The sequence below is a fragment of the Gekko japonicus genome, unplaced genomic scaffold, assembly GCF_001447785.1.
Source record: "Gekko japonicus isolate JY-2015 unplaced genomic scaffold, Gekko_japonicus_V1.1 scaffold5887, whole genome shotgun sequence".
Lineage (NCBI taxonomy): Eukaryota > Metazoa > Chordata > Lepidosauria > Squamata > Gekkonidae > Gekko > Gekko japonicus.
Genome location: NW_015166620.1, coordinates 1 through 13622, shown reverse-complemented (window position 1 = coordinate 13622; position 13622 = coordinate 1). Strand labels below are relative to the sequence as shown.

Here is a 13622-nt window from a genome sequence, read left to right as displayed (position 1 = left end):
CCAGGACACCAGTGTCAGCTGTGCTCTCAAAACAGAAGACAGGAATTATGGGTAGGCCTGTAGCCAGTGTAGTCTCCCCTCCCCACACTCCCAGGCTGGATCACAAAGTCATTGCTTCTTGCAGTCTTCCTACTGTTGGAGCTAGTCAAACAGGTTTGGAAAGAAATGCAAGACTTGCTTGATAGAGGCGCAAAGGGGATGCGTGGTGCACACGCCTAGAGCAACAATCCTCCTTTCAAACCACTTTAAGGAAGGAGAGGGGGAGAGAGGAGCCAGATTCAGAGGGCAAGAAGCGCTCGACAGCAAAAGCCTTCATGGATGTGTCTATGTTTGCCAAGTCTGCTGTTGAGCTCACAGCATTGGACTCCAGCTATTAGGAGTCCCACTGCCTAAACTTTGTTAGTCTTAAAGGTGCCACTGGACTCAAACTTTGTTCCGCTGCTTCAGACCAACATGGCTACCCACCTCAATCTGCCTTCAGGGAATTATGGACAGGGCCGGCTCACTCACTAGGCGATCGCCTAGAGTGGGCTGGCCCTTAGGGTCACCAAACTGCACCCGGCCCCGTACTCTGGGAGTTTCTTGATTATTTGTGTTTTTCATTCTTCCTAAAATGCATTTATTTTTTTTTAAATGAGGGGCGTACCGGGGGGGGGGGGCACCAGAAGGGATCCTCGCCTAGGGTGCAAAATAAGCTGGGGCCGGCCCTGATTATGGATAGCAACTCACAGCCACATGCAGTTAGCTATTTAAGACAGCGTACAACGCGCACCCATCCCCTCCGATATTAAGATTCCAGTTCCAAAGCTGTTTCTGGTATTTGCTTTTATTGTATTAAGTGCTATATACAAAGCCCCAAACACAAAAGAATTTGCCCTCCCTTCCCACACCCGACGGCCCAAATTTACACTGTACAGGTTAGCCGTTTTGTCCTCCGGCTCCGCAAGCTAGCTGTGTGTTGCACAGTCTGCTGCCAGAACTGCCTATTGACAAACCAGCACAGAGCACTTAAGGGGGAAAATAAATTAAGCCCTCAGAAGAAAAGGTTGTGAAGTTAAATTATGCATCCTGTTTGATGAGCGGCCATTGTGTTTCAGTTCTCATGGTAAAAGGAGATTCTCACTACCAGTCGGTGTCCCATGCTTCTGCACGGAGTATGCTCCAAGCATCCCAGGAGTCTGCAACAATAAAAACAGCAAGTTAGATAGATTTCAGTCCAGTCACACCTTAGAGATCAACAAGAGTTTCAGAGCATAAGCTTCTGAAAGCCAAAGGTCCCTTTGTCAGATACAGTAGAGAGCAGAAATGGAGATCTGAGTCCTATTATCCTAACCAGAAAACAGGAGGGATGCTTGTAAAGGGTGCAGAAATACAACGTAATCAGCTTGATTAGAGCAGAGGGGAAATGTTGGGGGCGGAAGATTAGCATCTGAAGTGAGATAAGACTCCTATGTCCCTATTCAGCCCTGGGGGGGGGGGTGTCCATTGTTCTGAACTTGTGAATGAACTCAAGTTCAGCAATCTCACGTTGAAATTTCCCCTTGAAGCTTTACTGTTTAAGGAATGCCACTCTTGGGTCAGCAGTGGAATGACCTGGAAGGTTATAATGTTCTCCTGTTGGGTTTTGAGCGTTGCGGTTTTTAATGCTGGATTTATGTCCATTTATTCTTTTGCGTAGGGACTGGCCTGTTTGTCCAATGTAGAGAGCAGAAGGGCATTACTGACATTTGACGGCATATATAACGTTGCAAGATGAACGAGGACCTGAACCTGAGATGGTATGGCAAGGTCTTGTTAGGACCGGTGATTGCACTGTCAGAGAAGATATGGGACAGGCCCATAGTTTATTGCAGGCCCTGGGTCTTAGACTGTGACCAAGCAAGTAACTCAGAAGCCGAAGTCAGGCAGGGTCTAGCTGCTCTGAGAGATCAATACAAAGCAGCCGACCAAGTGTTTTGTTAAGATGGACCGCAGAGTAGAGGAAGCAGCTCCCACAGCCATCCTTGCACCGTGCAGTATTTTACAGATCACTGTTGTGTGATCAGAAACTAAAGTTCCTCTGCCTGCTTTTTTACCACCTTCATGAAAGCCCACAGCCACGAGGGGCTGCGGGGTGTTTGTGTGCACACAACGGGCACCATAAAAGTGGGTTCAACACCTCAGGTTCAAGCACCTCACATGAAGATAGCTTTCACTGAATCAGACCTTTGACTCATCAAAGTCAGTATTGTCTTCTCAGACTGGTAGCAGCTCTCCAAGGTCTCAGGCAGAGGTCCTTGGAGATGCCGGGGATTGAACCTGGGACCTTCTGCATGCAAAGCAGAGGCTCTACCACTGAGCCACACCCCTCTCCCTTGAGTTATCACTTTCCCCTGCCTGCTCTAGGCAAAAGTCCTCAGCAGAACCCGTGGGATTCAGACAGCAGTGCCTGTAGCTCTGGAGCAGTCAGTGTTTACACAAGTTTCTTCCTCCCTTGCCAAGTACCAAAAGGAAGCCTACATAAAAAGGAATGAGATTTAATCTCCTGGGCAGGAAGAGAGCTGTCCTTTCAAGACGGGATGCATCACTCCTCAGGCCAAAAGGCCCTCGAAGCAGTTGGCAATAAGAGAAAAATAAACCATGATCCATTGGCTGTGGCACAGCCAAACAGAGCACAGTGAGGAAAAGAGGGAGGAGGATGAACAAGCACACACGGGTCACTTGCAAAACAGGAAGGCACAGCGAAGGAACAGGCTTGCTAGAAAGTCGGGGGGGGGGGAACCAACCCTCCTGCACAGCACTGTGGGGAGCAGCCCTCTTTCATATTGCTACAAAAGCAACCTGAACCCTAGAATCAAGCACTAAGTCTTACTGCAGGTGGGTGCAGTAAGAGGATACAGCTCAATATGTTAGAAGAGGGGTCCCCAACCTTTTTGAGTCCGTGGGCACCTTTGGAATTCTGAGAGAGGGTGCGGGGCACAACCACAGAATGGCTGCCACGGGAGGTGGAGTCAACCACAAAATGGCCGTCACGGGAGGCGGAGGCACACACGGAGGAGGCTCGAATGCAAGGGACCAGAGCAGTAATTTCTTTTAAAAATTACACTGTGAAGGAGGAGTGTGTGAGAATGAAACGATTACTGTGTTGGCAGCTGCTGCCGAAACAACGTTACTTTAATCTGCACCTCCAATCGGATCTCCAGTGGCCAATCAGAAGCTCTCCTGGGCAGGAGCCCCTCCTGGCCCCACCCACTTCCTGAAAACATTCGGCAGGCTCCACGTTGGGGACCCCAGCTTTAGGCCATGCCAGCAAAGACGACCAAGATGACTACCCAGAAATAGGCATTTGGCAGGAGAAACAAACCCAAACATCTCCAGCTCGATTTCTACACTAAGAGTGTAAAGAAGCTAGCCTGCAATGACAACCATCCAATCATACTAGAGAGTTTTACAAGCGTTATTGCCTCTATAAGCTACACACCCACCACAACCCCTTATCTATCCGCCCCACCCCTGCCCTTCCGGCCATACCCGATATTCTATTCCATCTTGACATCCAGACGATTCACCGTCTCTTTGTCCACGTAGCGGCAGAACAGAAATAGGAGATTGGTGGGCATATAAAGGGGCTCCACCATGTTGACCTTGGATACTTGAGAGAGCTCTCTCGCAACAAGGAGCACCGTATCCACCCTAGGAAAGGACGGGAGATGCAGCCGTAAGAGATCTACTGCGGCAGTCCTCAACCTTTTAAAGACTTAGGGCCCCGTCGTAATTCTGACGCAGGGCGGTGAGCACGATCACAAAAGGACTGCTGTGGGAGGCGGAGCCAACCACAAAATGTCAGGGAGCCAAGGGGATATATGGTTCTAATAGTAACTCCAACATTCCAGGCAGAAACCCTTGTTTAACAGGAGGCCTTTTTATCTGCACAGCCAATCAGAAGCTCTCTTGGGGGAAAGCCCGACAGAGCCCCACCCACTTTCTGAAAACAGCTGGCAGCACCCAGGAAAGGTGTTGGTGAGCACCACGGCACCCACAGGCGTCATGTTGGGGACCCCCGATCTACTGGAGCAGAGGCTCTGGGACAGTCCCCCTTCGCGGACACGTTGCCTCACCATTTCTCAAAGTCTCCGATGCAGGGTTCCAGGGGCATGCTGGAGGAAAGACACCTCTCGCCGTGGCTCAGCAGCAAGTACAGGAGAGAGACAGCAAACTGTAGGAGAGGGAGATAAACCATTCATGGGGGGGGGGAAGGTGACACCAGGACCACCAGGTAGATGGTTCACCCAGCGTCAAGCATCCCAGATAATGTCCCTCTGGATCAGGGGTCTGAAAACTTTTGGAGCCTGCAAGCACATTCGGAATTCTGGCCACACACTGGGCACCACCACTAAATGGCTGCCACGGGAGGTGGAGCCAGTCACAAAATGGCTGCCACGGGAGGTGGAGCCAGTCACACAGCGAAGATCCTTGTCCTGTGGAGGCATCTGCTGCCAAGGCAACATTTTAAACCAATCTGCACTGCCAATGAAATCTCCGATGGCAAAAGCCACACTTGGCTACACCCACTTTCTGAAAACAACTTGGCAGGTGCCAGGAGAGGTATCAGTGGGCACCACGGCATGCAGTGGCACCACGTTGGGGACCCCTGCTCCAGATGCTGAGGTGGGCCACAAAGCATCCAGTCTCAAAGGTTAGCCTGATAGGGTCTTTAAAAATGGGGCCTGGAAAATCTGGGCGAGCTAAGACACAAATGTGTGAGGCTAAAAAACTGTGAGCTAGTTCACACGAACTCAGCTTACGAGGGAACACTGGCCAGGACACTAGAAGCCCTCCCACTGTTGCCCCCGCCTCAAAAGTCTTGAAGCTTCTAGGATGGCCTCAGTAAGAGGTATTATATTATTTGGTTATCTGTTTTGTATCTTTTCCCGCACAAAGCGCTTGGCCGATATCCCCGGGGAAATCCTGGAAAGGCCCCAACACACCTTGTTTCCGAAGATCATGGTGAGCGACTGCTTCACAGAATCCGGCTGCAGCCCGGTCAGCTCCTGAAGGACGTTGACCATCTCGCTGAAGGTCAGCTGTTCGACGACCTCTCCGAGGGGACTGTAGAGAACGGGCAGGGTCTACCAAGCCCACAAGACACAGAGGGATAAGCAAGGAGGTAAACATTCAAGGGGTAAAGCCCACTCCTCTCATCCTTTAGATTATTACCTTGCATTTATGGTTCAGGGTGAAAAAATATCAAAACATGGCTGAGGTTTTTTTTTACAAGTCTTCTTCCTGTCTTTCAGCACCAACTGAACTGCAAGCGTGCTAGAGATATACCATACTATCCCATCCTCCAGGGCTGTGTGAGGATAGAGATTCTTCAAGAGCACATGTGCTCAATTCCACTTCCAAGACCTCAGCTACATTTAAATAAGAACCCAGCTTTCTAGCTCTCATGGCTTTGAAGACACACTAGCAGGGTCGGCTGAAATTTCAGAAACTGGAGGGGTGATGGAAATACAGTTTCTGTTATTTGGGAGTCAGGGCCTCTTGACTCAACATACAGAGGGGCAAAGTCTGAACAAACAACTACAGACCGAATTAGGCAAAAACCACTCCCACAAATGTGCAAGACACAAAATTTAGGGTTTTTTTTTGACGGGTCAGGGTGTAAGAATTCATTCTTTTGTACAACCAGCCTGGTTAGGGTGTAAGCAGGGGTCATTTCGTAGAAAAAGAGGTGCAGGAGCCCATTAGCATAACTTATTTGCATATGCCACGCCCCCTGACATCACCGAAAGTGTGTCAGAAGGCAACACCAATCACTCAGGCGCCACTGGACTGTTTTGGATTGCTAGCTATTGGGGGGAGGGGATGTGCAGATCTGTCCTCACAAAGGAAGGAGAGCTTGTACCTGAATAAAACTTGGTCTTAAAGGTGCCACTGGACTGTTTTGGATTGCTAGCTATGGGGGGGGGGGGGAAATGCACAGATCTGCCCTCACAGAGGAGGGAGAGCTTGTACCTGAAGACAGGCCGGGGAGCTCTGCAACTTACCTGGCTGCTTCTTGCTCCTCGTGGCCCAACTGAGGGCTGCTGGGAGCAGGGGGCGGGGCTTGTTGCATGTGCCCGCCCCCTGGGCACCTTACTGCTGGAGCTCTGCTCCTGTGCACTCCCACAGGAAATGACCCCTGGGTGTAAGAATTCATTTTTTTGCACAACCAGCTCTGGGTCTAGCCTCTAGATCCAGTACTCAGCATCAGAAAACTCTCATATCAAAGTGGCCCAGAGCACAAAGACCATTTTGTCTTGTCCCTCGCAAACAGTTGGCCCTTCATGCCCCTCTGCTCCCCCAGACTAGTACCTCATCCAGTAGGTCCTTCTTTATAAGGAAAGGCAGGTGCTTGGTGATGGTGACCAGGACCTGCTTGGCCTGTCCTGGGGACAAGTGCGGCAACAGACGGGCCACAAGCCTCTTCCCTTTTCCCACCAGCAGGATCTGTAGGAACTCATCTTTCGTTTCCCTAAAAGAGACAACTAGTGCATCACACGCAGACACTATACTGTGTCAAACCAGCTCAAGAGTCTAAAACAGAAAGAGGCCAGGAACATCTTCAAAATTCAGCAAAAGGTGACCCCCCCCCCCACATCATACTCCGGAATTCAGAGACTGGACTTAAAGCCGATTTGCTCTCTGCAGCATAAAAAAGAAGGAAGGGGGTGGGTGGGCTTGATTCTGCATCTAGTATTCGTTCCACATTTTCTCAAATGGGAGAAAAAGGTGCAGCTCAAAACCCCATTGAAATACTTCGGGGCAACGTTGTACTGGCTGCAAAGTCACCCCCAAACGGCCATAAAACAGCCATAAATTTATGCAGAAGGTACCATAAAATCCAATGATCAAAGAAAGGGGAAGCAGCATGCAATGCAGAGAGGGATTTCTTTTCCAACGTCGGTTTCGCAAAACAACGGAGGGAAAAGCCAATGCAGAATCGCCCAGAGAGAAAGGGCCAAACATCTCCTGGCTTCTCCACTAGAGGGAGGAGGCAGGCTCTCCACCAACATGACGCAGGTTGCAAAGTACTCTTGAAGTTTATCTGACAGACAGGAAATAACTCAGCACAGCGGTTGCATCATTCTTTTCTTCTGAACTCCGCCCACCCCCCACGTTGGCCATCACTCACTCTTTGTTGTTGCACTCTTCAATTCTCAGAGTTTGGTAGATGTGCCCCACCTCGTGAGCCAGTTTCTCACAGAAGTGAGAATGCTGTTCCTCAGGGGCCAGGACCAATTTCCGCTGAGTGTCCTCGATATCCAACAGGTGCAGGTACATCTGTCCCCCAGGATGACATGGATAACGTTAACCAAGGGTGGCAGGCATACAAGGTAACATCCCAGCCCTGCCTGTGGCATAGCTTTATTACCTCCCTAGCTATTACCTCCTCTAAGGTGCTACGGGACTTGAATCCAACCACCTCCCTATGTGGTCTGTTAAAGACTCCGTCCGCCACCTAATGTAGAACAGCAGCAAGGCAAACAGCCTTTTTATGCCCACGTGTTGTTTATCAACCGTGGACTACACACGCAGTCAGGTTCGCACGCAGTCATGCGAAATAGCAAAGCTTCACTTAAAAGACAATAGCCGGCTAGGATCCTGGAACAGACCAATCGGCCCGCCTGGATCCTGGACTAGACCTATGGGTGTTGGTACACTGTAAATAGCCTATCATGGGTTGTGGGTGTCTGTGTGTTGGGTGTGGTGTGTTTTGGAAATATAAGCAGGACTCCGGCCCTGCTAGCTTGTCTTGTGTTCATGCCTTATAATAAACCATGAGCTGATTTCACTATCTACGACTTCGAACCCAGTATATTTCAACATGTCATAGGATTTACAACGGAAGTCCAAAATCTGTGCTCCAGAGGGAGCTCTTTTAACCTTGTCTAGATTCCAGTGGTGCCACTAAGCCGCAGAGTTCTAGAGAAGTCGTATCCAGCTGCAGCCTTTGTGGGACACCCACCACTCTCCAGGGAGCAATTAGGGAACAGGGAGCAATCACATCCGTAACAAACTCGGTGCGAGCAGTAGCTATGGGCCACAAATGCTCGGGCATCGCTCGCTCGCGCACACACACCCCAGCCCCCTCTGCTCTCACCTTCTCAATCTGATACAGCATTTGCACTCGCTGATTCCCGACAGCCTTCAAAAATGGGGGGGGGGATAAAATTCACAGTCAGTATAGAGACCAGATCTGGCTGGGCATCCCAAGATGTGACCCGAGAAAACTGGGAAGGCTTTGCAAAGCCATTTACAGAAATACTGCTGTTTGCAAATCTCGACCTTCAAGTGCCATTTCCCCCACCCCAACACTAACAGAAGGATAAAAAACCCAGCACCAAACCCCAGCAGAAACCCAGAAACCCACTATTGGCACGAGGGCCTCAGCTGCCTCCTATAAAGTGGTCTGAAACCAGCCCCACCCAGCTAGTCCCCCCCCCCTTTATTCCAGCTCCTTGATAAAACCGGTGGGGAGCAACCGGTACAGACCTGCTCCAGTGGGATGTGATGTACGGCATCAATAGCCCTACGAGGGCTATAGCACGTGGACACGGCCACCTGGCCCAAGGAGCCCGGGATCCGCACCACTGGAGGAAGAAGCCATTGTCAGGATGTGCCCATCGATGATGCCCCCAGAGCAGGATGGCTCAGGCTAGCCCATCTTGTCAGATTGTGGAAGCCAAGCAGGGTCCGCCCTGCTTAGTACTTGAATGGGAGACCATTAAGGAAGTCCAGGGTCACTATACAAAGGCAGACGATGACGTTGTTCGCCTCTTTGCCTTGAAAACCCTACAGGGTTGCCATACATTGGCTGCGACTTGACAGGTTTTCCACCACCACCCACCTCTATTGCCTACAGCCACCCCCCTTCCTTGCAAGGAGGAGGAGGAGGAGGAGCTTGGATTTATACCCCGCCCTTCACTCGGATTCTCAAAGCATCTTACAATCTCCTTTCCCTTCCCCTCTCCACAACAGACACCCTGTGAGGTAGGTGGGGCTGACAGAGCTCTTTTAAGAACTGCCCTTTCAAGGACAGCTCTTGTCAGAACTATAGCTTGCCCAAGATCATCCAGCAGCTGCAAGTGGAGGGGTGGGGAATCAAACCTGGTTCTTCCAGATTAGACTCCGCACACTTAACCACTACACCACTCACCTGATTCATACGTCTCCACTTTTTGGATATATGGTGTGACTAGCTTGGGGACTTCATTCTTGCACTTGCCCAGGAGTCCCTTCTGTGCTGGTTTCTGCTCCAGCTTGCGATAATACTCCTGGTGGGGGGGAAAGGATAAGAGAGTTCACTGCTGAAGGCAGGGCAAGCGCGCAGCACATCTGTTACTGCATTATTTACAGAAAGGCCGGTCAAAAGGGTGTCTCCCACTGCTCCTCACTTGTCTTTTAATGGTTGGACCAGACTCAGCTACTCAGAAGCCATCCTGCCCAGAAAGGGGTCAACAGACCCCTTTAGAAAGTATTCTCCGTCTCCAGAGCAAACTGAGGCCTTCACACCATGCTAGAGCTTCTCAACAGAGACACACGCAACTTTAGAGAACAAGAGCCAAAGCAATTGTTTGTGGCAGCAGGTGAGAAGAGGAGTGGGGACGTGGCAGGGAGGAAAACAGTCTTTCTGTCATCACAGCTCAATTCAAAGTAGACTTGGACCCTCCTATCTACTGGACCACCTCTCCCCCTCTGCTCCATCACGACAGCTTCACTCACCCAAGCAGGGCTTTCTGCAGGTGCAGAAGCGAATTATTCAAGGGAGCTCTTCCGTGCAAGCCATAGGGCACACCACTGCACAAACCGCTTCACAAGGTTACTTGGATAAGCCACAAGGGACTGTGGTCTATACTACTGCGTACAGTTTGCTGTAAACTGGATCCCGTTGTATGATTTCACAGCGTTTAATATGCCATGTTAGCACCTATGCTTTGCTTCAGTCTCTGTTTTTTGGACGTCTGGTTTATTTATTTAAATGTATAACCCGCCCTCCCCGCGAACGGGCTCAGGGCGGCGTACAGATGGGGCCAAGGCCCAATACATAAAACATTAAAACTGCATTTTCAAAACATTCAGTGCAACATAAGTGCTCTCCACAACAACTAACAAGGGAACCGATGTCACCAGGAGGATGGTATCCTTAGTGGCCACAGCTCCACGCAGTACCACCATTTTTGCACTCACGGCGAGTTGGTAATAAGGGCTAGGACAGATAGTAATAGTCGTAGACAGATGGTAACAGTCGGAGTAGGAGCAACAACTCTAATCCTATTTCATCGTTTATTGACCCGCCTGTCTTGTTGAATGTTTTGACTCACTCTCTGCAACCTGCCTTGAGTCCCAGTCAGGAAGGCAGACTAGAAATAACGGAAATAAACAAATAAATTGTACCTCCCCCACCCCACACAGCTTATTCAAGGCCAAGTCTAAACCGGAATGAGTCAGGCTGAAATCCCTACTCAGCTATGAGCCATTGTTGGGTGATAGTGAGATATTGAAAAAAATGGTATTTAGCAGAGATAAGATAGTCCAGCAGTGCCAGAGTAAAATAATTCAGACTCAGAGTCCATGTGTGATTAAAATATAAAGTTTTTACTAAATTCTAGCATGGGAAGGGTAACTGGGATGAAAATAACAACAGAGCAAAATCTACTACATCCTTACTCTACAAAGACAAAACTAGAGGAGAGAGATTATGGCTACTCTTCTTCTTCTTCAGAACACCAAACAAAGACGGGAAGAGAAGCCATAAAATGCTAATACACTTCAGTCCCAATCAAATTCCTAAATCAGGGAGAAAATTAGTGTTTTCAACTTGTAATACCCAACAACCATGCTGGGTCAGTCTTGGCCCAACGACACTCACTCTCGGCTTAACCTAAACCATGGGGTCATAGGGATAAAATGGAGCAGGGGATAACCAGGTATGACACCTACAGCTCCTAGGGGAGATTCATAAAAATTGTAATAAGCAAACTACTGTGGGGGGGGGACCATTTATAAATCCCCAGTGTAGATGAGTCTTAAACTCGAAGCTGCAAAATCCAAAGCAAAACCTTACAGCGGCCACATCGTCGTTCCCTTCCGCCCCAGATTCTCCTACTGCTGTCGACTTTGCCCAGATGAATGTTTGCCTCTTCAGCCCTCACCTGATAGTAGTAGTCATCCCTCTGGGGGTTTTCACTCTGCAGCTGCATCATCTGCACTTTTATGACCCAGTCCTTCTCCAGTGAAGTCATGAGCGCTCCATAAGGATCTGTTTCTGGAGGCTGAGGTACCACAGAAGGGATTCTTTGAGATAAAGAGAGACTGACTTAGCAAATTTATTTTAAGGCAATCCTCTGCTTCAGTTGGGTTCGGTCCTACACAGAGCTGAAGGCAGCAAAGGACAGATTCGCTTTTCTGTAACCAGCTCGGGACGCAGCAAACCGCTTCAAAATAAACGCCCCCCCCCCCCTGACATTTTCGGTCATAATCAGTGTACCTGAAGTTTCAGAATGGCTCTTAAGCCTAAATTTGATCAAAGATTTATCAAACCCAAACCCGGAACTGGGTACTTTTAACTACCAAGTAAACGGTACCCCAAAACATATTTATATTCTGCTTTTCTCCCCAACGGGGTTGAAAAGCAGCTTACAACACTGTTCTCTACCCTTCTCCATTTTATACTGGCAACCACCACTCTGTGATGTAGGTTAGGCTGAGGTTGGGCTCACCCCAGGTCACACAGTGAGCTCCCGTGGGAAAATGGGGACTCAAAACCGGGTCTCCCGGATTGCAGTCCAAAGCTCTACCCAGTACAGCATACAAACATTTATCCACTTCCATTTTTTTTTTAAAGGAACCCAGTGGCAACTTAAAAGAACTGAAAGCTTTATTGTGGAATAGAACTTGAACAGGCTCAAGCCTATTCCAAATATGCGTATTTACACATACCGCTGTGAAAGAGTGGGGCTACTTGCAAGTATGACACTTCTGTGCAAAGCTCATTCACATCTAAGTGTTGTTGTTCTTTAAATAGAAGAGTCACAAGGTTGTACTTCTTACATTGTGTGGCTAGGGCTGCCAACCTCCAGGCAGTACCGGGAGACCGCCCGTTACTACAACTGATCTCCAGACGACCGGGATCAGTTCCCCTGGAGAAAATGGCTGCTTTGGAAGATGGACTCTATGGTAATATACCCTGCTGAGGTCCCTCCCCTCCCCAAACTTCACCCCCCCCCAATCTCCAAGTATTTCCCAATCCAAGAACCGGCAACCCTATTTATGGCCCATTGACACAAGTGACTGTCTCTTCCCTTCTCCCTTGTATGCGTATCCACTCCCTAAGGATAAACGGGCATCAGATGAACTGGACTCCACGTCGCAGTATAATCTCTAAGGCTCCCAGAGACTCTCTGTGGCTTCTTCAGCAAGGTGGCCGACCCGCCGGAAGTGCCAGCTACTCCTGCTTCCCAAACGCATGCCTATCCAGCTGCGTTCAAGCTTTCCCTCGGAGCCCCCTCACCTCCGCTCTCCCCTGCGCTGTTGCCTTTGAGTCAGGATCCGCTGATGCAGGGGGTGCAGCTGCGTCATGGCGTTGGGCAAGCTGTGAAAGAGCAAGGAATAAGAGTGAGGCAGTGGGAACCAGCTCCCACCCTTTCCGGCAGCAGAGGAACGGAAACAGGAGAGCAGAGAGGGCAGGAAAAGTTCTTCGAGCCTGTGCCACAAGAGAACCAGGGGTTTAAAAGGCCCTTCGAGGAGCAAAGCGCTTGCCTGCATGGTTACTTTTAAAATTTTATTTACGTTATTTATAATCCACCTTTCTCGCTTGGACGGAAGGGCAGATTACACAGAGCGATTCAATGCAATCGATGGATGGGACGTTTAATAAAAAATGCAATGGGATTAGGGTGGTAGGACCAACCAGAAGTCTAAAAACAGAACTGAAACAAAGCGTAAGTGACACATTGAAGGATGCAAAATTCCGTAATGGGATCCTAGTTTCAGCCAACAATACACGGTAATATGGACCCATTTAGAACAGTGCAACTCTACTTTTGTTGTTCAGTCGCACAGTCGAGTCCCGACTCTTCGCGACCCCATGGACCATCTCCCGCCAGGCCCTCCTGTCTTCCGCCGTCCTCTGAAGTTGGCTCAATTTCATGTTCGTTGCATCGATGACACTGTCTAACCATCTCATCCTTTGCCGTCCCCGTCTTCTTTGACCTTCAGTCTTTCCCAGCATCAGGGTCTTCTTCTCCAGTGAGGGCTCCCTTCTCATTGGGTGGCCAAAGTATTTGAGCTTCAGTTTCATTATCTGGCCTTCCAGGGAACAGTCAGGGCCAATTTCCTTTAGGATTGACTGATTTGATCTTCTTGCAGTCCAAGGGACTCTCAAGAGTCTTCTCCAGCACCACAGTTCAAAAGAATCTGCCTGTGTAGAAAAGCCCTCTTGAATAATTCGGTTTTGCATGGTTTGCGGAAAGCCAGGACTGCGGGCAGGCCGTGCCACAAGGTGCCCAGAATACTGAACAGCACATGAGCACAGGAAGCTGTGTACATACTGAATCAGAACTTTCAGGCCCATCAAAGTCAGTACTGTCTACCCAGAC

General features: G+C 49.5%; 1 protein-coding gene and 1 non-coding gene across 2 annotated transcripts; both read right to left on the bottom strand.

Annotated features, from left to right (window-relative positions):
• Window positions 1–819: 819 nt before the first annotated feature.
• On the bottom strand, window positions 820–12616 carry PATL2 (protein associated with topoisomerase II homolog 2 (yeast); the record flags this gene model as incomplete). The annotated part of the gene is made up of 11 exons (XM_015412401.1): window positions 820–1178; window positions 3511–3672; window positions 4098–4195; window positions 4968–5108; window positions 6337–6496; window positions 7157–7305; window positions 8126–8170; window positions 8518–8615; window positions 9182–9299; window positions 11178–11319; window positions 12536–12616. Coding segments are annotated over 10 exons (1186 nt in total), but the record flags the coding sequence as incomplete, so codon positions are not given.
• On the bottom strand, window positions 2278–2349 carry TRNAA-UGC. Its single transcript has one exon. It is a non-coding gene; the product is annotated as a tRNA-Ala (tRNA).
• Window positions 12617–13622: the final 1006 nt, after the last annotated feature.